Below are 24,054 nucleotides of genomic sequence, written 5' to 3' on the forward strand. Positions count from 1 at the left end.
AGCTCGCTCTGCACTGAGGCTAGCTTGCCGTTAAAAAGTTTAATGTCCGAACATATTTTTCCTAAACCTTCTTCAGTTTGGTTTTTTATGTCCGTCAACTTTTCTTCAATAGCTTCCCCGAGAGATTTTTCGAGGTTTATTTGTGCGTCACTGAGATCACTAAGTCCTTTTTCTAAGTGTACCTGAGTGTCACTAAATTTTTTCTCTAAGTTCGCCTGACTATTATTGAGTTCAAAGAGTCCTTTCTCTAGGTTCACCTGATTTTCACTAAGTCTTTTCTCTAAGCGAGCCTGATTTCCGCTAAGTTTTTCCTCTAAGTGAGCCTGATTTTCATTAAGTTTTTCCTCTAAGGTTTTCTCTAAGTTAGCTTGACTAATGTTCAAGTTGGCATTAATCCTCTCCTCCATAGCCAACAACATCTGCCTTAAGTCCTCCATAGTTACAATTATTCATTAAATGGCTATTCTGGTATTGGAAGGATTCTAACCGGACTACTGAAATATTGGGAATCGAACTCTATCAAATTTGTGAAGGCACCGATTTGTCGATATCATGAAAGTTCCAAATTTTCACCAATATCGGTCGCAATTATGAGTCTAACTTTAATTAATTATCATCGCAGCAAATTCAAATTTCTAATTACCAGCAAGAATTTGTTTTTAACAATATTCATACAAGTTACATTTAACATGTGCTTATGTTAGCCACAAGAATTTGGGCGAATAAATGTGTCAGAGTCAGCCTAATTTAATTGGTCATCTGATCTTGTCAATGTCATAAACACTGGACAGCACAAGATCATTTTCGAGCTTGGATAAGCCAATCTCGAGCCCCACGCTTGGATTAAGCCATCTTAAATGCCCCCATTTTTCCCGAGCTAAGCCCAGCCATCGAGCGATGAGTCCCAAGGTGGACCGTTCGATCGTTGGCTATCACTTTCTAGAGGCATTTAAGGGTTGTAAGGATTGATGACCAAGCAGGATAAAAAGAAATATTAAAACAACACTCTGACATTTATTCACATAAGCAATTAAACAACAAAATATTCTTGCTAATATTTCCTTTTTACATAACAGAGCTTTCATAATATCGGGTTTCTTCCTCGATTTAGAGTGACTTGTGTTCATATCTCCAGCTCTACTGTGCTGTAAATGAAACCAAAGAAGTAATTAGGCCACTTGCCTTTTTAAACCAAACATTTGACTGAAAGAACTAAATAAACATGTGTTCAAAGTTTCACCAATTTAAAGTTGCCTCAACACGTGGTATTTACTATGTACACAGCTGAATTAGTCATTTACAATATTTAATAATGGTTAGTGACACTAACGTGAACTTCAGTAGCAAAGAAAAATTGTTTCCAAAATTCTTAAAATTAATTAATTATTATCTCGATTATTATTATTACTATTATCATTATTTTGTCATACAGTTAACCTGTTTCATTGTAACACGATCGTGCTCTTACTAATTCTCCACCGCATCATTTATCTAATATTCATCTTTAGTATTTCAGAGTAATGATTTTTGATTAATTATTAATGACTTATTTTTACAATGTTTCAAAGCAGTCATGCGGCTGACAAAATTTCTACCTTTAATCTTTGCATTTCATCTCTATTCAAATTAATCTTAAAGTATTTCAGATTTTTAGAAATTTACATTACCAACGTGTGAGCTAGTTAAATAAATTTTGTTACAAATCGAGTGCCTTTACAAAGTAACGAGATGATCTTTCCTTTTAAATCTCGCAAAAAAAATTAAATTCCTTCCTAGTCTTCCTTGACTTAATTTAATTAAACTTTCCCTTAAGGGCATGAAATTATTTCTTAAGGCAACACACAACGATGAATGTGATCCGCGTCACGGCGAGTGCGCGACCAGATCAAAATTAAATGAAATTAACATGGCACAAGAGAAATATACACACTTACACACACATTCACACTAGGGAAACACGTTTTATGTACACTATTTACAACGAATCCTGACTTAGCAATTTTAGTTATGATTTTTATCAATGGTCGGGACGCGTAATGTCTCGCAAAAATAATTCGTGCACAGAAATTCTCTTACATTAATGGTGGCTAGTGATCGAAGTCATGAGTATCACTTGATAGAAATACATTTCACATATCAGCGCAAGTTCATCTAATTCATGAGATTATAATGGAAGATTCTAGTAAAATCCATAAGCACTACCATCATGTGGGCTACAGGTTGAATTTACCGCAAGCGTGAGCCTTACTCGCATTATTTTTACTTCCTACCTGTGAAATGCACTCACAAACACGTGCTCCACTAATTACAATCTATCTTGCGCTCCAAATACACAAGAATAAATCAATATCACCACTAATTCATCATTTACTCAATTATGCAACAAATATCCCTCAGGATAGGTCATATTCCAGACCCTTCATGAACAGAGCACATTCTATCTCACATTTAGGAATTCTACAGTAGTTTTATGGCTCACGAGCGTTTACTTCTGTTTTACCCGATCTTTAATCAACATTATTATTATTTAAGTGATTATTACATCTACTGATTCTCCTGGAATGTCGTAAAATTAGATGACTTCATCATAAAAAACAACAAGTGATTTTAAAAGACACTAGGTTCGACCCTATTCACTCAAAATGTACACGCAAATTTTCCGTCCGGTAACTTTCAATATTACAAATAAAGTGGATTTATCGTGTGGTCAGTGATTATTAAACTTAAGCTCCTTAAGCATGGGAAGTCAGTCAAAGACAACCTACATGTCTACTCTAATAGATTTCAAAATCTCATTCACACGTACCTAGTCTACCATGACACCTTAAGAAGTAGGAAAATGAAATATTTCTAACTACAGCAAACTGATAGATCTACGACTTAAGAAGAAAGACCTCTAGTTGTACAAAAGATAGGACAGATAAATTAAATTAAAAAGGTACTCAAGTTTTTGTAGAGTTCGATTCCCGTCGACAGTCAGTTATTTCAGCATACTCCGGCCAGTCTTCTTCCAATTACCAGAGACGCCTTACATTTTTACAGCTCCATGGAGGCTCTGTGATGGATGTCCCTCGATGAAATGATGTTGGTAGTTGCGGAATTCTTCATCTTGAGATCTTCAATTCCAAGACGTCTTCGTTGATTGCTGGTCACAAGCTGTAACTGAGATGACAAAATTAAGTATTTTGCACAAGCACACGCAGAATATAAACAGCTCGTCTACACTGTCACACTTAACTTGGCTCCTAGGTGTTTTTATTCCACAGAATTCACTAATTATCAGACTAAATTCTGGTAGAACGGGCGTCGACTTGTCTTGAAATTTCTCCTTCCACGTGGTCCGGTGATGTGATGTCTCACGCAGCGAACAAGCATTAAGAAGAACGTAAAGAGAAGAGCATTAAGCATTAAGAGAGCGATTCACTCGAAGCAAGGCCTTATATCTAATTAGCCCAGGGAGGCGTGTTCTTCAGCGAGTACGGTAATTGGCTGATGATCACCTTTAATTTGCGCAGACTATTCTAGAAACAGGCTGAGTCGCGCGTGCGAAGGTAGTCACGTGGTTTGCTATAACCTTGACACAGTCCTGCCGGTGACGTATCGCACCCCTCTGAACGGCAAAAAAAAAACTCGTTCACGGCTCGCCACAAGTTCCCAAGTGATGTGTTGCAGCTTCAAGCAGACAATAAAATCTTTTGCTTTCCACTTGTTAAAATATTCATAAGATCGCCAATTTTCACGGGGACAATACCATTGCCTGCTGTCCATCTCTCAACATTTTTGAGGTCACGTTGCAGTTGCTCACAATCTTGTAACTTATTTATCACTCTATAGAGAATAACATCATCCGCAAAAAGCCTTACCTCCGATTCCACGCAGGCAACACGGAAAATCTAAGATATGCATTTGGAAACGTACAGTATGTACTTTCGTATGATGGGACTAGATGGTGTGTGTAATCAACAGTGTGGGTCTTAGCATTCCCCCAAATTCAGTGTGTGAGTGGGTCACAAAATGGAAGTCAACAAGCAGGAGCAACGATCGTATATTAAAATAGCAGTTCTGTGTGGCAGAAATGCATGCCAATGCCATGCAGAGCTGTGGGAAGCATGAAGTGTGCATGCCATGCCCTATAGAACAGTGGCGAGGTGGGGGGAGATGTTCATCCAGTGTGTGCGGGGCACACTGTCAATGCAGTTGATTACAATTCCTTTTTGTTGTACGAGTATCAGTTGCGCCGTGCAGTGTGAACCAAATGTCCAGGTATTTTGGACAATCCCGTTATCCTACACGATAACGCGATAGCTCACACGGCAGCCATCGTTCAGCTTCGCTTCCAACAGTGGGGATGGGATGTTCTTCCACACCTGCCTTATTTGCCTGATCTGATCCCATGTGACTATGATCTAATCCCCAAAGTCAAGAAGCCATTACGTGGACAGTGGTTTGCTAACAAAGAGGAGAGGTGTCACACTTTGGCAATACACATGCAGCGAATGGTATTCTGCGCCTGCCCCACCGCTGGCAACGCACAGTGAAAACCTTGGGTGATTATTTTGAAGGTCTGTAACCAGTGGAGACCTGTCCTTTGTACATAGTCTTGTGTATTTGCTGTCTATACCATAATAAAACAATGTTTACCAATGGCTGTGTTCTGTCACTTTCCTACGAGAATCTCCTGAAGTTAGAATTTGTCTTCAGGCATTATGCATAAGTACATGCCCTATATTTCTAAATGCATATCTTAGATTTTCCATGTTTTCTCCTGTTTGCGAGCAAAAAAAATTGTTGGCATTAGTTATGACTCAACCCTCGTACTTTATTTCCATGTTAGAACTCATTCTCTCATTAATGATTGGAAACACACAGGAACAGAATGTATCAGCATACCACATGACTGAACAATTGGCCATGCGGTTAGGGGCACACAGCTGTGAGCTTGGATTTGGGAGATAGTGGGTTTGAACCCTACTGTCGGCAGCCCTGGTTTTGCCTTTTTCACACTAGGCAAATGCTGGGGCTGTACCTTAATTAAGGCGATGGCTGCTTTTGTTAAAAAATATAAAAAGAATCATACCACATGAAACTCTTTTTTTACATGAAATGTTGAAAATGTGTTCTGTTAGCGTTGATACATGTCCAGTAGAACCTTGGATAATTCAAAATTGGTTACTTCAAAATCTCGCCTAATTCGAAGCAGCTTTCGTTCCCAGAAACATGAGGTACGGTTTTGCGTCTTATTTAAATCGTTTAATTCTAAATCTGGATATTTCATAATTCAAAGACAATGTTGGTCCTGTTACCGAAATTCAGACTTTTAATTCGAAACTGCCTTTACATTTTGAAAAAAAATTAGTTTTTTACAGTATTTTTCTCCGCGTCATGAAAGAACGTGTCTTCCTGAATTTGCAGGGGTAACTTTGCGCACTTTACCCACTTCAGCTTGTCTACAGTGTGCCTCATATCTGCCAAGTTTGAGCGGAATTGTAATTACTGTATTTTGTATTCGGCGCCTTAAGTAATGCCACAATGTCACGTAGCAGGCAGTGTGCGGAGAGGTAGAATCTTTCAAGGTTATAAATTTCATAGTTGGTTCCGTATTGAGTTAAGTCTACACGTAAAATAAATACAAATTTTTTAATCCAGCTTCTCAATACTTGACAGTCATGCGATGTTTACAAAAACATTACAATGTGCTATTACAAGGTACTAGTTTTGGTCCTATACGGAACATCATCAGCCTAGCCAAGATACATAAGTGTATACTGCCCCCATTTTTCCCGAGCTAAGCCCAGCCATCGAGCGATGAGTCCCAAGGTGGACCGTTCGATCGTTGGCTATCACTTTCTAGAGGCATTTAAGGGTTGTAAGGATTGATGACCAAACAGGATAAAAAGAAATATTAAAACAACACTCTGACATTTATTCACATAAGCAATTAAACAACAAAATATTCTTGATGATATTTTTCTTTTAACATAACAGAGCTTTCATAATATCGGATTTCTTCCTCGATTTAGAGTGACACGTGTTCATATCTCCAGCTCTACTGTGCTGTAAATGAAACCAAAGAAGTAATTAGGCCACTTGCCTTTTTAAACCAAACATTTGACTGAAAGAACTAAATAAATTAACATCTGTTCAAAGTTTCACCAATTTAAAGTTGCCTCAACACGTGGTCTTTACGATGTACACAACTGAATTAGTCATTTACAATATTTAATAATGGTTAATGACACTAACATGAACTTCAGTAGCAAAGAAAAACTGTTTCCAAAATTCTTAAAATTAATTAATTATTATCTCGATTATTATTATTACTATTATTATTATTTTGTCATACAGTTAACCTGTTTCATTGTCACACGATCGTGTTCTTACTAATTCTCCACCGCATCATTTATCTAATGTTCATCATTAGCATTTCAGAGTAATGATTTTTGATTAATTATTAATGACTTATTTTTCATAATGTTTCAAAGCAATCATGCGGCTGACAAATTTCTACCTTTGATCTTTGCATTTCATTTCTATTCAAATTAATCTTAAAGTATTTCAGATTTTTAGAAATTTACATTACCAACGTGTGAGCTGGTTAAATAAATTTTCTTACAAATCGAGTGCCTTTACAAAGTAACGAGATGATCTTTCCTTTTAAATCTCGCTATTAAAAAAAAAAATTAAATTCCTTCCTAGTCTTCCTTGACTTAATTTAATTAAACTTTCCCTTAAGGGCATGAAATTATTTCTTAAGGCAACGCACAACGATGAATGTGATCCGCGTCACAGCGAGTGCGCGACCAGATCAAAATTAAATGAAATCAACATGGCACAAGAGAAATATACACATTTACACACACACATTCATACTAGGGAAACACGTTTTTATGTACACTATTTACATCGAATCCTGATTTGGCAATTTTATTTATGATTTTTATCGATGGTCGGGACGCGTAATGTCTCGCAGAAATAATTCGTGCACAGAAATTCTCTTACATTAATGGTGGCTAGTGATCGAAGTCATGGGTATCACTTGATAGAAATACATTTCACATATCAGCGCTAGTTCATCTAATTCATGAGATTATAATGGAAGATTCTAGTAAAATCCATAAGCACTACCATCACGTGGGCTACAGGTTGAATTTACCGCAAGCGTGAGCCTTACTCGCATTATTTTTACTTCCTACCTGTGAAATACATTCGCAAACACGTGCTCCACTAATTATAATCTATCTTGCGCTCCAAATACACAAGAATAAGTCAATATCACCACTAATTCATCATTTACTCAATTATGCAACGAATATCCCTCAGGATAGGCCATATTCCAGACCCTTCATGAACAGAGCACATTCTATCTCACATTTAGGAACTCTACAATAGTTTTATGGCTCACGAGCGTTTACTTCTGTTTTACCCGATCTTTAATCTATATTATTATTATTTAAGTGATTATTACATCTACTGATTCTCCTGGAATGTCGTAAAATTAGATGACTTCATCATAAAAAAAACAACAAGTGATCTTAGAAGACACTAGGTTCGACCCTATTCACTCAAGATGTACACGCAAATTTTCCGTCCGGTAACGTTCAATATTACAAAGAAAGTGGATTTATCGTGTGGTCAGTGATTATTAAACTTAAGCTCCTTAAGCATGGGAAGTCATTCAAAGACAACCTACATGTCTACTCTAATAGATTCCAAAATTTCATTCACACGTACCTAGTCTACCATGACACCTTAAGAAGTAGGAAAATGAAATATTTCTAACTACAGCAAACTGATAGATCTACGACTTAAGAAGAAAGACCTCTAGTTGTACAAAAGATAAGACAGATAAATTAAATTAAAAGGTACTCAAGTTTTTGTAGAGTTCGATTCCCGTCGACAGTCAGTTATTTCAGCATACTCCGGCCAGTCTCCTTCCAATTACCAGAGACGCCTTACATTTTTACAGCTCCATGGAGGCTCTGCGATGGATGTCCCTCGATGAAATGATGTTGGTAGTTGCGGAATTCTTCATCTTGAGATCTTCAATTCCAAGACGTCTTCGTTGATTGCTGGTCACAAGCTGTAACTGAGATGACAAAATTGAGTATTTTGCACAAACACACGCAGAATATAAACAGCTCGTCTACACTGTCACACTTAACTTGGCTCCTAGACGTTTTTATTCCACAAAATTCACTAATTATCAGACTAAATTCTGGTAGAACGGGCGTCGACTTGTCTTGAAATTTCTCCTTCCACGTGGTCCGGTAATGTGATGTCTCTCACAGCGAACAAGCATTAAGAAGAGCGTAAAGAGAAGAGAACGATTCACTCGAAGCAAGGCCTTTTATCTAATTAGCCCAGGGAGGCGTGTTCTTCAGCGAGAACGGTAATTGGCTGATGATCACCTTTAATTTGCGCAGACTATCTTAGAAACAAGCTGGGTCGCGCGTGCGAAGGCAGTCACGTGGTTAGCTATAACCTTGGCACAGTCTCGCTGATGACGTATCGCACCCCTCTGAACGACAAAAAAAAACTCGTTCACGGCTCGCCACAAGTTCCCAAGTGATGTGTTGCGGCTTCAAGCAGACAATAAAATCTTTGCTTTCCACTTGTTAAAATATTCGTAAGATCGCCAATTTTCACGGGGACAATACCATAGTCCTAAAACAGAGTTATATGGTGAGATGAGAGATGAAAGAATGGACTGGGGATGTGGTGGAATGATGTACATATAAAATGGTGAAAATATGAACTGTTGTTGAACAGTGACAAATAAAATCTTTTTGGTATATGTCTCGTAAAATTACAATATTAAACAACTATTATCTCAAATTTGAATAAAATAATCTCTAGTTGACGAATAGTCTAAGGTTGCACATTTAAAAATTGGTTTAAGTCGGATTTTAAACAATGTTCAATGTTTCTATCAAATTCTAGAAGATATGAAGTTCAACATTGGCGCAGAGGGAATTATTTTGTCCAATAAATCCATAACAGAGGTTAAATGTTGACAAAACTGTTGGAGATATCTTGCGGTAGATTGAAATCTTGTTGTGTTACAAAGGAGCAATCCCAATTCAATAGGAACCAAATGAACCTTGCGCAATGTGAAACAAGCATGCCGGTTGAGTGCAGAGCACCAAACAATATTGTCAATGCCGATGAAACTGCATTGTTTGTTTTATTTTTTTAAATGCTGAGACCAAATGGATGTATGGTTTTAAAGGAGAGAATTGCCAGCTGGGAAATGTACTGTGTTGCTATGCAGTGCACACCGAAGCAAGAGACTTCCTTCCCCCGTCATAGTAAAGTTCAATAAGCCGCGATGTTTTAAGGGCATCGGGTACTTTCCGTGCAAAGTACAAGGCATCTAAAATGCATACAGTACAGTAATCCAGTGAATAAAGCAGTTGCATAGGGGAGCCAGTATAGATTTCTTCTCGTCTTTGAATCATGTTTTCTTTCTTTTGATTTCATTGTGTGAGGTTATGTTTGCCGGTGAGTTATCCAAGTGCATTATTTGAATACTGTAAATGCACTTTGTTGGATGCATGTTGGAAATAGTTTTTTACCATGGCATTTGAGAGGTTTAAACTGTGAATCAAGGTTAATTGCATCCAGTAATGGGTCTTAGAATATATTGTGATGCCCCAAGGGTTGATATTTCCAAATTATGTGTTGGCGGTTAATTCAAAATCACATAATTCAAAGTCCGATTTTCGCATTCCAACGACTTTGAATTAACGAGGTTTTACTGTATACACAATACTTCAGGGATACATCAGCACATCCGGGATTCAATGCAGCGGCGCACAGTGCGTAATTTCAGGAATCTAGCCGGCCAAAAATCGTATCTCAGGAACTAATGGACCGATTCACTTAAAACTTAGTATGTAACTGCTATTATTGGAGATAATTAAGTGTGTGGTCAATCAAGCACAAAGAACAAATGACTACGCCAGGAATAGAATTAGAAACCTTTGTGATTTTAATCATTTTTCGTTATAGCTTTAAGAAATTAAATAGATGTTAATAGTGGGACATGCTGTTTAGTATGTTTAAAAACAGATACAGGAATACATGTACTTGCCAAACAGTTTATTCATTAGATGCAGTTTCATCAGAATTGCTATCGTCACTGTCATTATCTCCTTCGGCAAAACCAGATACAGGAGGCTCAGACAGTAAGTTGAGCACTTCTCGTAAAAGCGGAATTAACTTCCTTTTCCTTGATTTCCCTGAGCTGGTAAAATAATGGGCCCGATGATATAAGCAGCCTACGGAAAAGGTAGTATTTTTGTCTTTCTGGAAGGTTTCCTATTATCTTTTTACTGGCCTCCTGGGCTTCCTGGGAGAGTTGTCCAATAGGTATAGTATAGTGCCTAATGACCTCCTCTCCATGACCCAAGAGTTTGTGGAAAGCTACAGGCATGTAGTACGATTTGTATTCTTGTAAGTATAATTGTATAGTTTCCTTTTCGTACATGTCAAATGACACTTTATCAGTGGCATACCCACACAAAATAGTTTCTACGATGGTACGTAGATGGTTTATTGAATTTATGTCTACTCTAGTAATATCCGCAGAAGTGGAAGCCTCTCTGAAGAATCTTCTAGCGGTTTCCATCATTGGTATTGCCAGCATTTTGCTTCGGATACCAACCAATAGAAGCGTTTTCTCCCTGAACTTCTGTAGTGAAGTCATCTACAGTATTTATTTATTGCGTGTGTATTTTAGGCTTTAAATGAGTGCGTAAATGTATTGTGTTGAATGAGAGTTATGCGATAAGCCCAGGTGCGTGATTTATTTCTTTAACATTAATACTGTGATCTTTTGTACTCACTGCGTCTGTTTTCTAGCTTTTATTGTCTGGATAAATTTATTAAATGGAATTAAATACATCCCCTGCCCCTCGAGCCCATAAAACTATTTGTCTATTTTCTCTCGCAATTTGCCTTATATTTTAGTGCTGAGGTTTCTTATGTGCCGTAGCTTACCCCTGATTTTGTACAAACCAAAAGTGGCCCCTGTAAACCCCACGTCCCCTTTAGTTCATAAAAGTAATTTGTAGCTTGGTTTCTTCAGCCTTTTGTCTTGAACTTACATACTGAATTTCACAAATTTATGTGCCGCCGTTTTCCCGTGATGGCGTTGAGCGGAGCCGTTCTATATGGCAACCGTGGTGTCATAAGAGCAATACTGTTTTCTTAACATGGAATGAGCTACAGTACTGGCAGGCTCATCCTGACATTGTTGTGATGCATGTCCTTCTGCAAAACTCATTCTCTTATCGAAACATCTTTTATTGTACTTCAGCAATTTGTCCCTTTTTCTACTATATTTTGTCCAGCGTGATCGAATGTTAGCACACAAAATACTGACAGATTTCATTATTGACTTGGATATATCCTCGAAACAATCCTCAAAACCTAAATGTCCAATTACAACATTCGAAATATCATCGTTCCGCTTTTATTCCCTGCTGTTCCTCAACAGTTCGGAAACCGACCTCCGGCTTACAGAGTACATGGCTTCTGAAGAAAATTTATTACTCTCATGGTCGCGCCTGGTCGCAGCAAAAAGTCACAGTTTTCTATTCAATAAAGTATAGATAACTCATCCAAAATACTTTCATTGCGGAAATCAAAGGCAATCCATTTTGAAAGTCAGCTCAAATTTGTATAATTAGATAGCGCTTGTACACAGTGTACCTGAATTCTGGACAACAATACAGTAATTTTCAGAAAATGCTACATACTATATGAAACACAAACCTTCATCTAATATAATCACATTGCAAGCTAAAGAAATATTTAGTTCTGACGTCTTTACTGAGCCCTCACATAATAATAACTGCGCGCTCGCCTCGCCAGAATATGATGCCCTAACGGAGAAGACCCACTTTGGGCCTTCGCTGAGATTAGATAATCAGACAGCACAACTTTTCAATACTTAATTACTGTACCCAAGAGTCTTATAAACACGACTCACAGAAAATGCGCACCAAAGACGAGGGTTGAAAATATCATTTTTGGCCGGCTGGATGCTGGAAATTACCCACTGTGCGGCGTGTTGATGCATGTACGTGCCCTGTCCTTCATGTATTCTGTGATAGGCCTAGTTCATCTTGGTCTTTTGTAATTTCTTGGTATAACCTCAGATAGTCGTATGTCAATTTGTTGTGTCTCATTTTATGGGCATGCCCAGCAAACATCAGATGTCTTTTTTCTAATTTTGTCCATCAATTCATTGGCTTGTGAATACTTCTCATTCTTCCTTGTCCTGCATATGTCATCTACTTTTCTTGACCCTAATATATTTTTTCTCTCTTCTTATGCTTAATTTTTATGAGTCAGACACTGGAATGTGTGTAATACATCTGAACTTATCACAGTGGTGTTGTAGTATCTTAGTTTTGTTCTTATCTGTATTGACATTTTGTTGCATTTTTTGGTATGAAAAATCAGACAATTGCATCCTCATAATCCTATTCTTATCTGCCTCTTTTGTCCTGTATATTTGACTTTGTCTTTTCACTCTGATTACATAAAATAATAATTCCGGAATTCATCATTATCATCATTTATTTCTCTCGTCCAGCTCTCACTGGAATTATCAATTATAATTGCAATAGAAAAGGAGCAGTCGCCCTATCACAGCTAAGCTTGGTTCTTTTGATTTCCCTTTTTACACTGGGGCTAGAACTAACGTACTTTTAAACTAAAACATGTAACAGTTCACAATAATTGAAACATGGGGAATAAATAACAATTTCCATGTATGTGGAATTCATTCAGATACCTCATTTTGCATCTACATTAACAAAGATGAATTAATTATACAGGTTTCCTGGAATTTGTAGACCATCTGTTTATATGCCTTGGGACCCCATCCCCTTCTTCACCCTGACATTACCTAACAGATATTGAAGAGTAGACGAACAGCTCAAGCCCCAAATTTCACCTAATGTTTATCAGGGTCACATGCCTCCACAGTGGCACTGAACTGACAGCAACACTCAAGACATTCAAGGGACTGGTAAATGCAGGGAGTATCAACTTATATCAGATCAAAATAATGAATTGTTACTAAATTATCCCTCCATTTGCTGCTGGAAAACAAGATGGCTTTGTTAGTTCTGTTGCAGAGTTCATGACAGTGAGAAATCCAGAGGGAAATCCTAATAATTCTGTCAATATAAACAAGTCTCACAAATTAGGAATAGCATTTCTGTTTCAGTATTTAATGTGTCAATACTTTCCCTGATATGTTAGTATCCACTTATACAGAAAATGTGAATCTATGACGTGAACATTTTCTCGTCCATTTTTGTGGAATTGGGTATGGCAAGAGTAGAAAATTGGTCTATATACCTGAACACTGCAGTAATAATTTGATGCCTAATTGATACGCTTCATTGACACCAGCAGTTTTTTAAAAACTTGTAATAGCTATCAGTGTGCAGCATACCCTCGGTGTTTGATGGGGACAAATATCTAATACATCAAATTATAATTCTGTATTAAGAAAGTAACATACTTAAACCCCCTCCCAACCTTGCACCAGATATAGTTTCCTCTCAGTTCTTAAGAATATTATTAGGCTTGTATTGTATATATATGCAAGGTGTTTAGAATCATGGTAGAATGAGAAATGTGTTCTATGTTATGTGGTATCATGACTTGGTGTGTAGACTTCGTTATTGTCTTTCTTGTTTTGGGGTGTCATTGCTGGGTGTTGTTGCTTGCTATTATAAGGGCTATGTTGAAATATATGTTGTTGTGGCATGTTAAATATTATTGTTATTTTGGGAATTTTTTAATAACTTATAATATTTAAGTGTCTGGAAGGTTTCTGTCATTGTTGGCTGAGTGCACCATTCTCAAACAGAAAACCAGATCACCGAGGATCCCATGAACATGGTAATATGATAACCATATTCAAAATATATCTGCAGCACACCAATGTTTACCGCTGGTTTGTAAAACATGGTCTGGTAACTCTGCATTTGACTGAGATTAACTCTCTTTATTAGAAAGGAAACCATGCAGATGCAAACATGATAATAGAATTATAGTTCTCTTGATGATTGCTTGTGAATGACTTATTCAGTTGTCACTTGCGCTTCTCTTTGTTCAACTGGCCTGTTTTCATTTATATTCATAACCTCCGTTTCATGATCTTAAAGCCTGCATAAATGGGGGGGGGGGGAAATTCCCCTAATTTTTCCAAGCTCGAATTTGATGTTCTTCTAGAATTGGTCAACTCTTATCCTTCCATCAGAGAGCATAATTCTCCTCTTGAAGGCAACTTTATGTAGCGAGGAGACAATAATGCTATGATTTCCAATAAATCACTAATGATATGTTGCACTGTTCAGCGATTTACATTAGCGATGTCCCCAATTAGTGAACCTGTTGTGTATGTCCTTGAAGTCTGTTCATGGACAGGACAGGGTTACGGTATTTATTTGGTCTAATACCCACCACACTCATAAGCAACGAGTTTCATATTGATCCGTACCGAAATACAAACTACAAATAGGAAAGCAAAAAGCTAAAAATGGATCCGCGTATTCAATACTTTTATTAATATAAGGAGTACATTAAGTTAGGACTAGTTTCAATCTTCCCATGAGATCATCTTCAGCCAAAAATTATTATGTACACTGGCAAGTCATGACCTAGAAACAATGAACGTTCAAAATAGGTCGTACACAAAATTACACTACTGTCCAGAAGTTAAGCATAAGTTACGTGTAAGCAGGGCAACATGAAATAGACCGCAAATCGCACGACATATACACCTACCAACCTTACGTGTTCGCTCTGCATAGGAAAGTAGTGTTCCCTGCTTTGACTAGCGGAGTAACTGCTAGGTAAACACAGCCATTGCCTGCACCCTACATACCCTCAGTCGTGTTTGTCCTGTTATTGTGTGCAGAGTGTAGCCTCGTGGTGAACGTGACAACATAATAGCACGACGACGCCATTTGGACCCTGTTTTGCAGGGTAGAATACTTGGCCGCCTGGAAGCAGGCCAAACATAGACCTAAGTCGCCGTATCCTTGAATGTGCCACAAAGTGTCATTTCCAGGCTTTGGAGACAATTTTGAGACACAGGAGATGTTAGTCGTAGGCCAGTACCAGGTCGACCAAGGGTAACCACCCCACAGCAAGACGGATATCTGGCCTTAACTGCCCGATGAAATCGGAGTGCACCTGCAAGATAATTGTCGACAGAGATTGCAGCCATCTCAGGGGTTGCTGTTTCCCAGCAAACTGTGTACCGGAGGCTCAGAACAGCAGGGCTGTTTGCTTGACGTCCAGCGGTGTGCGTACCGCTCATTCCAGCACAGAGACGGGCCCGTTTATTATGGAGCCGCCAACATCGAAACTGGACCATGAATGAATGGAGACCTGTGCTCTTCACAGATGAATCCCGCTTCAGTTTGCAGCACGATTCTCATCGCACATTAATCTGGAGAGAACCGGGTAGCTGATACAACCACAGGAACATCGTGGAACGGGACCAGTATGGTGGTGGTGGTGGTGGCGTCATGGTGTCGGGCGGCATCATGTTGAACGGCCGTACAGACCTGCACACCTTCATGGGTGGTCCGAGGAACATTGTTAATGCCCGGAGATACAGGGATGAGGTACTGAGACCACATGTTCGACTCTTCAGAGGTGCGGTTGGTCCAGACTTCCTCTTAATGGACGATAATGCCCGACCGCTCCGTGCTGCTCTAGTGGATGAATTTCTGGCTGGGGAAGACATTCATTGCATGGACTGGCCAGTGAGGTCTGCGGGTCTGAATCCTGTAGAACATGCCTGGATGCATTGAGGAGGCGAATTGCATCCCGTCAGCCTCCACCAAGGACCCTCCAAGACCTTCGCATTGCCCTTTCGGAGGAATGGGATCGACTGCCACTAGAGCTCTTGGACCATCTGATAGAGCATACAATAAGGGGAAATTTGATTGATCCACCTTTTTTCTTTTTTTCCCCCCACCTTTTTTTAATTTTAATTTGACGGTGTATACCAAATAAGGTTATAAAGTTCATAATTGGTTCCGTATGGAGTTGAGATTACACTTAAAGTAAATACAAAAAATTATTTCCACCTTCTCAATACATATCAATCCTGCAATGTTTACAATAACATTACAACATTACAACATTGCAGGATTGATATGTATTGAGAAGGTGGAAATAATAAGTTTTTGTATTTACTTTAGGTGTATACCAACTAAGACTGTTAATTTTAATTTCACGTACGACCTATTTTTAACGTTCGTTGTTTCTATGTCACGACTTGTCAAGTATACATAATAATTTTTGGCTGAAGATGATCTCATGGGAAGATCGAAACTAGTCCCAACTTTATGTAGTCCTTATATGAATAAAAGTATTGAATAGGTGGAACCATTTTTAGCTTTTTGCTTCCTATTTTTAACCACCACACTGTTTTTCTAAACAGACAAAATCTCTCTTCAAATTTCCTGTCACTGTAATCATCAAAGCGATTTCCCTGTTCCTCAATTACTCCAATACAATTTCGGCCATGATTCAGATTGTCATTATATAAATAATTTCATCTTTGATGCCATCCAAAACATTGAAACGTGCCCCCATCTTAATGTGTGTCTAGATTTAACCCATATCATGTCGAGAATGACAGACGTCAATCCACTGTCAAATATTACCAGTCTCTCCCTTGTTCAACTTTGATCATGGTCCATGCGTCAGAATTTTGAGTTGAAGAGGGTCAGATGCAAGCTTGGCCGTGGTGAACTTTACATCAAGAATGGTGCACTCGGCCATATGCAGTTTTCTTGTTTTGAATGTAATATACTATTTCAGATGCTGTATATCCATTATGAAAGTTGAAAAGAACCTTATTGCAAACACACTGGATGAACAAACTGTGGATCCTCTATGGGAGAAGATTTGGGAAATCACTCTAAGGTAGGTCTATCTCTTCTCTTTTTATTAGTCCTAATTTATACTTCTGTATTTCTTGAGATATTCTTTGTTTGAACAATACAAATCTTTTTGAGTAATTTCACAACATGTGGAGATCGTATGAAGATTTTTGGGATGAAATATTGTGAATCTTATGACATTAGATACATGGACTCTGCGCCACTGACTGTCACAGTGTCGAGGCATTTTAGATGTAGTGCTTTGCATTCAATGGACAGCACACACATCTAACACATCCATCCTTGCGAAAGTCTGACCACAACAAAATATTTCTTGCCTGATCAGCTATATCCTTGTGTTTTTAGACATATCACTTGCAGCCGACACATGAAGAAGCTGGAGCAATGATGTGGCAGGCAGCCAATCTCCTGGACTGATCTTGTAGAAACCTTGCTCAACACCAACTTGGAGCAAGTGATCCATGTGACTGAATACCATAGCCAATGACAAGGAGCAGTATAAGATACACTACTTGCCGGCAAACAATCATGGTACCACTGTAGCCATCACTTGTCTGTAAAGATGTCCAGAATCTGAAGGCGATTATCTTGTATCAACAAAGTATAACACTATGGATCTTGTGAATGACTGAGATATAAAGTGTCATTATGTAACTGTTGAGGGGAATACTAGCCGAGTGACATTATCACTGATTTCTTATCAAGATGACTGTAGTTTCAATCCTGAATAATCCATGCAGCATTTTTGATATGAAATGTCACATCTTTCTATGTACTTCTGGAGATCCTGGGGTTATAAAACTACAAGCATCTTTTTTTTTCCCTTGCAACTATCGACAGTCTGACCTGGCCAGTGACAAAGAAAGATTAAAAATAAGTACAGCAGAAATGAATGTCACAAAGTACATGGAGAATTAGTGTTAGAAATAAAATGAAAGGAATCAAAGTGGAAACAATGACGGACTGACATGGGAACTGTTTGGGTTGGACCAGACAGATTTCAATGTTCTTCTAGCAGTGTACTCGACATACGATGTTGGCGATCATTCTGGCTGTCCAGAATAGTGAGACAGTTGTTTGTCAGAATTGCAACCCGACAAAGATAAAACAGGAATGATAATAAAACCCCATAAATATAACCAAATGTGCACAAGGAGCAAAATACTTACCATCGAGCAGGAGCAGTATTAACAAAACCAGCGTGGAGGGCACAGAACATAAGGGAAAGGACTGGATCGAGCTAACTACTTGAGGGGTTGCCAGGTCAAGATTGCTAAATGAAAGCAAGATTAATGTTTAAATAACTTGAACTTTACTTAAAATTAGGAAAAATATAAACAGAATTTAGGAATGAAAACTGCAGAGCAAAAAAAAATAAATCTGTAAATAATGTCTTTAAATTATAGATAAAAATCAATTTTCAAAGCAAAATATACTATGAGTGCGCACTCGGATAACAACGTAAAATAATTTTTATGTAGTAATAAATAAGTAAATAGAAGAAAGATAAAAATTGTAATAATTCAACTCGTTAAATTAGGAGACAAGTGTCTATTTTTAGGATAAATAAAATCGTGAAAACACACTCAGATTACAAGCTACAGTTTGCCTTAGAATAAATGAATGACAAATGTTAAAACGGATCCGTGCATTAAATATTAATTACATAACTGGCCAGCTTTTCTTGGTAAGTAAATATTCTACAATTAATCACAATAAACTGGAATTTGCTTCCGGAACCAGTACACAAGGATTTGAATCACCTCGAAACACGGAAACACACACAATATTTAAGGCAACGATAGCAGACCCAAAACGAGTTGGCCGTGCGCGTAGAGGCGCGCGGCTGTGAGCTTGCATCCGGGAGATAGTAGGTTCGAATCCCACTATCGGCAGCCCTGAAGATGGTTTTCCGTGGTTTCCCATCTTCACACCAGGCAAATGCTGGGGCTGTACCTTAATTAAGGCCACGGCCGCTTCCTTCCCACTCCTAGGCCTTTCCTATCCCATCGTCGCCATAAGACCTATCTGTGTCGGTGCGACGTAAAGCCCCTAGAAAAAAAAAAAAGCAGACCCAAAAAAAATTCCACACGTAAATAATTGAAAGGACACCAGAGAAAATCGCACGAACCCGAATAAAAATATGTCTCAAATAAACTACAAATTACGAAGGGAAACACTTAAAATTTCACCGACAACAAAACAATGGTACACACGAAGCATACAGCTTCCCGAAAACCGAAGCCAACATCCAACTAAAGGAGACAATAGGCAAAGCCCACACAAAATTAGCGTACCGGAGATAAGATAAAACATGGCACGCAATAATGAAAAAAGAAGGAAAGAAAAACGGACGCGAATAATCTGAGGAGGGCAAAAGTATCATCAAGAAATAGGGAACAAATTCCAGTTTATTATAACCAGAATATTACAATAATTATGTATAGTCTTTTAAATTTAACATTTCTTCCAACCAAAATGTTAATAAAGGATTTAAATGCCGGTTACACAATTTTAATTTTAGGAGGCCTTGTAAAACGGTAATGGCCGAATAAGACCGGAAATAAACTATCCCATTAAGTAATTAAACAATGAGCCATTACGAAAACAATACTAGTACATAACGTCTTTCAAAACGTTGTCAACAGTCCATCGGATGCCACAAATATGAACCAAGAAATGTAAAAAGTAATCCACCAACAAAATTAATAATAATAATAACTTTAAGAAACAGAAAAAGGCAGCACAAAGATAATCTCAGTTAAATTAAAGTAATGGAATAATAGGTCTCTCACCCGCGCATATACCATGTTCCAGAATTACTCCATAAGAATAATTTGGATATAGAACATTACCAAAATCACGTTAAGTTACATTTTAATATTTAGCAGATACAATTTATATCATTAAAATGTCCGATGAAGAAGAAAGTCCAGCATAATTTAATGAATAAACGGTGGTCGCCAGGTCCATAAACTATAGGCCTAATTTCAATTACAGTAGCGGAGTAGAGACGAAGTAATATTAACAGCGTTGCCAAAACATTTCTTCTAATATAATAGTTGTCGCAGATAGCTTGATACACACGTTCTTCTCCAAATAATCCGGCAGCAGAACAGTTTCGAAACAATTAAGTAGATACTTGTACTTACATTTTTGGGTGTCCAATTTAATATACTGTAATCCAATAGCTTACATTCTAGCTCATTTTGTAATGAAGAACCCTCCTTCAGATAGTTCGGTCACACTAATATTAAAAAAACTGTAAATATGAAACACACAACATTATCGCGCTTCAATTAAGGCAAGGCCTTAATTAACGAGGCTATTAGCCTGGTTTATCAAACTCCACTCCAACAACTTTCAATCGCATTTTGTACACAACTCCTCCAAACGCGTCCATCTTGGCGATCTGCCAGGAACAGACTCGCGTTCAGTGCAGTCAAGCTGCGGGTCGCTCAGTTGAACATCGACACTGCGCACGCTCAAGTCTAAAATTTGGTTATTGAGCCAATCAGAATTTCGAAGCAACCGACGTAACAATGGCAAGAAAATACATTTTAAATCGCCACAGTTTCAGGCACATAATTTAACGGCAATGCAAACAATGGTCGAGAATTGCAGGTAAAAGTCCCCACACACAAATGTATATGTCCAACAAATGAGGGTATCGTAAATTATTGTCTCAGTTCTCCCCTCCGAAAGCCAAAACACGGGGAGGCGAAGTGTCAAGATGTTGGGATACAAAATTATATGATACAATTTCAATGTCCAAAATAAATCTTCACACGTTGATACAGAGATGATAGTCCAACATATTAAGTACAGTAACATGGAAAGGTCTTACTTGGTTGAGGGATAGCAGAACTTCACCAAATACCGGTAGATAAACACGTTGAGTGTGACCGAAGAGATACAATGGGGCCAGCGTCACATCACACACCACACAAGTTGACAGTACACAACATAGTTTAATCACACCAGCACATGGCGTAGTAAGCAACCACAGATATTTCATACACTAGTTCTCCGTTCAGCAGATGCATGGGTGTAAGGCCGCGCGATTAAAACTGAAACACCACACACACGAGCAAAAGCGAGGGACCAAGTGCATATTTACAGACCACACTGAACCAAAATGGTTCAACCACACATGTTAGAACAGACAAAATTTTTCCAACTAGGTTTCCAGGACACCTTAGTAATATTTCATTATGCTTCGAGGAGTTACACAAGTTCCACATGTCCAAATTTACTAGAGATAACAGTTCCAATTTTGCACCCGAGCTAAACATATAGGTAACCCCGTTAACATCATTACACCAGACCATTAGTTTGTATTGGCATTAGAGAAATCACCAAATAATTTTATCATTTTACATTCTTTTGTTGTCTAGTAAGCAAAGATACACCTGTTTTTGAATTACCAATTTATGAGTTATAGTATTACCCATCCAACCTTTGAATAAGATTTACATATTAAGAAAAGGAGAAAATAACTGAAATATCCCAAGACTTTAATATACTAGTATCAAGACCAATCACAAGAGATCAGAAAAATAATTTTGAATATTCAAGGTGGCTCATGGAATCCAGTGGCAAGTTACAGTGGTTTTAGTCCCAGCAAGTTAAGTAAAATTCAATAGACTCAACAAATTGATAGGTCGAAGACCATTATAGTTTTCACATTCATTTACATGAAATACTAGCATTCTTCCACACATTACATAATTCCACAAGACAGTACAGATACCAGAAAGATCGTTAAGACCAAGAGCAGGAAAGATAAATGACCAGGGTGTACAGGGAGGTAACAGAGCAAAAGATATTACTAAATGGAGGCAGCAGAGCACATACTGACAAACCATGTACAGAAAACAGGTAGCCCAGAACATGAAGATTAGGAAAACAGGAGACGCAGAGGCAGAAACGTTCACAATAAACACAACCATCCGCAACCGTAACGTAGCAATCACATGGATAACCGACCAAGAATAAGAAGCAACGATGGCAATAACTGGAGACTTCGCATGCATAATAACAGACGGTGGGGAGATCTCAAAGTGTGTCCGCAAGAGATCACCATGCAACCATTACCAAGGTCAACAACTACATGACAGCCAACAATTACAGGTAGAACGATAGGGAACAACTGACAAGACATGAAAATTACATTACATGAAACAGAACCAGCTAAACGCAGCATAACAAGGGCCAAAATTCAGGGAAAGTTACCTCTCCATATAAATAATCTTTGAGTATACTGAGCACAGGTGTATTATCACAACCATCAAGTGTTCAGAAGAACCTCTGGATAACCCAGGACTAATAATATGATGGCAAAACAACAGTCCACCCTGTGTGATTAGGCCAATCACCACAGACACCCTACCAGCCAGTCGGAATACACGGGATATAATAAAATATAAACGATGAAGAAGTGATAGGTTACACGATGACAAAGCACATAAGTTGATGGAGAAGAACCTTCAGTCAATCAGTTGGGTCCCATACCCCAACGACGGACAAGGAATTTTAGCGACAGTTTCGGATTTACCCCAAATGATCCCATACTCACTGGAATAGAACCCAGAACAGCCAGATGACAACCAGGCAACAATATAGAGTTGCAAAAACATGCAGGGTAGAGCCAGAAGCAACTGAGTTACAAGGGGTTACCTTACTAAACCAGATGAGGAACTACGGAAGGCACCAACAAAGGAATACCTTATGTAAATAAGATAAAACGGAAGACGTTACACAGTGACAAGCACCAGGTGCAAGGAAAATTTCTCGTACACAAATTTTTTACAATAACAGCAGATCACATACAGCATCTGATCCACGGATACAAATCAAAAGCGACATAAGCTCTCATACCACTAGACATCAAATGAATACATGATCAGGACAGTGTACATTCACAAAATGACAAGATTTACCAATTACACTCCCATAACCCACAGAAAATGAACAGGAAGGAAGATTTAACACAGAAGGTTAATTTCAGGACAGATTCCACAATAATTAGATAAGGAACAGCACCAGTAACAACACAACAATTGCGCAACTCACAACCAAAATCCCAACATGAAGACACAGTAAAAACGAAGGGTCGTTTAAGCGATAAGCCAGCTGTACTCCACACCAGAACTCAGAAATGAACCCACACAACTGCCATGAAGTACCAGTAACAACACATGGGTAAAGCGACGAGAGATAAGGATGATCAAGAATCAACACATGGAGCAACCAACCAGGACTAGCAATGAAAAATCAGGAAGAATGAAAATTCACTCAAGCACACGGCCAAAACTGAAATCATTAACCAGCACCAGAAGATCACACACATGCGTGACACTAGTCACACATAATGAGCAGCAGAGAATGAAACCCAGAGCAAGAGTTTAGTACACAGACACCTGACAGAAAATATGCAAGGGGAAGAAGCTAATACACAATGACTACAATTAACCAGGTCAAATAAACCACAGATTCACAAAGAAATTAAGACCACACCTCATTACAACAAGACCACGTGAGTGAAGTACATGCACACAGCAGAAAAGGTGAATGAAAGGTGATGAGTAGTACCAAAAGGACTAAGACATGAATAACATCAGGTACTGAAATTAATCACTCCACAACAGAACTGACAGAGCTACCTGACATGGACACATCAAATTAAAAAGATAATACCATCTCAGATGAACCATACAGACGTAGCCTATCACCGTTCAATCAGGAAAAGCTTTTCAGAGTTTATGACAATAAGAAGACTGCCCAAGGTTACACAAATAGCATTAAACACAACAGTTCCAAGTGAGATTCCCATCAATACACCATAATCACATGACATAATCATCCAAGAGTTCAATACAGACCTACAACAACACCATATCAAGAACGGGAACATGCACAAGACCACACAAGGTAAAATAGGAAGAAATCTCACAGCACATGACCCAGATACGAACCAATATAGGCCTACATAAGCAAGAATCACCAACACATGAGAACTCACCACATTAAATAAACTCAGAATAATAACACATGACACATAGTAACCTGGACAATGCAGAACGGTAAAAATAAAAGTGGA

General features: G+C 38.3%; 1 protein-coding gene across 1 annotated transcript in view; it reads left to right on the plus strand.

Annotated features, from left to right (window-relative positions):
* Positions 1 to 24,054, plus strand: part of LOC136863856 (serine-protein kinase ATM) — a 570,640-nt gene that overhangs the window by 141,425 nt on the left and 405,161 nt on the right. The window contains exon 14 of the mRNA XM_068226546.1: positions 16,870 to 16,974. Coding sequence (XP_068082647.1) covers positions 16,870 to 16,974 — 105 coding nt within the window. The remainder of the gene's footprint in view (positions 1 to 16,869; positions 16,975 to 24,054) is intronic.

This window comes from Anabrus simplex, chromosome 1, assembly GCF_040414725.1.
Source record: "Anabrus simplex isolate iqAnaSimp1 chromosome 1, ASM4041472v1, whole genome shotgun sequence".
In the NCBI taxonomy this organism is placed as follows: Eukaryota; Metazoa; Arthropoda; class Insecta; order Orthoptera; family Tettigoniidae; genus Anabrus; species Anabrus simplex.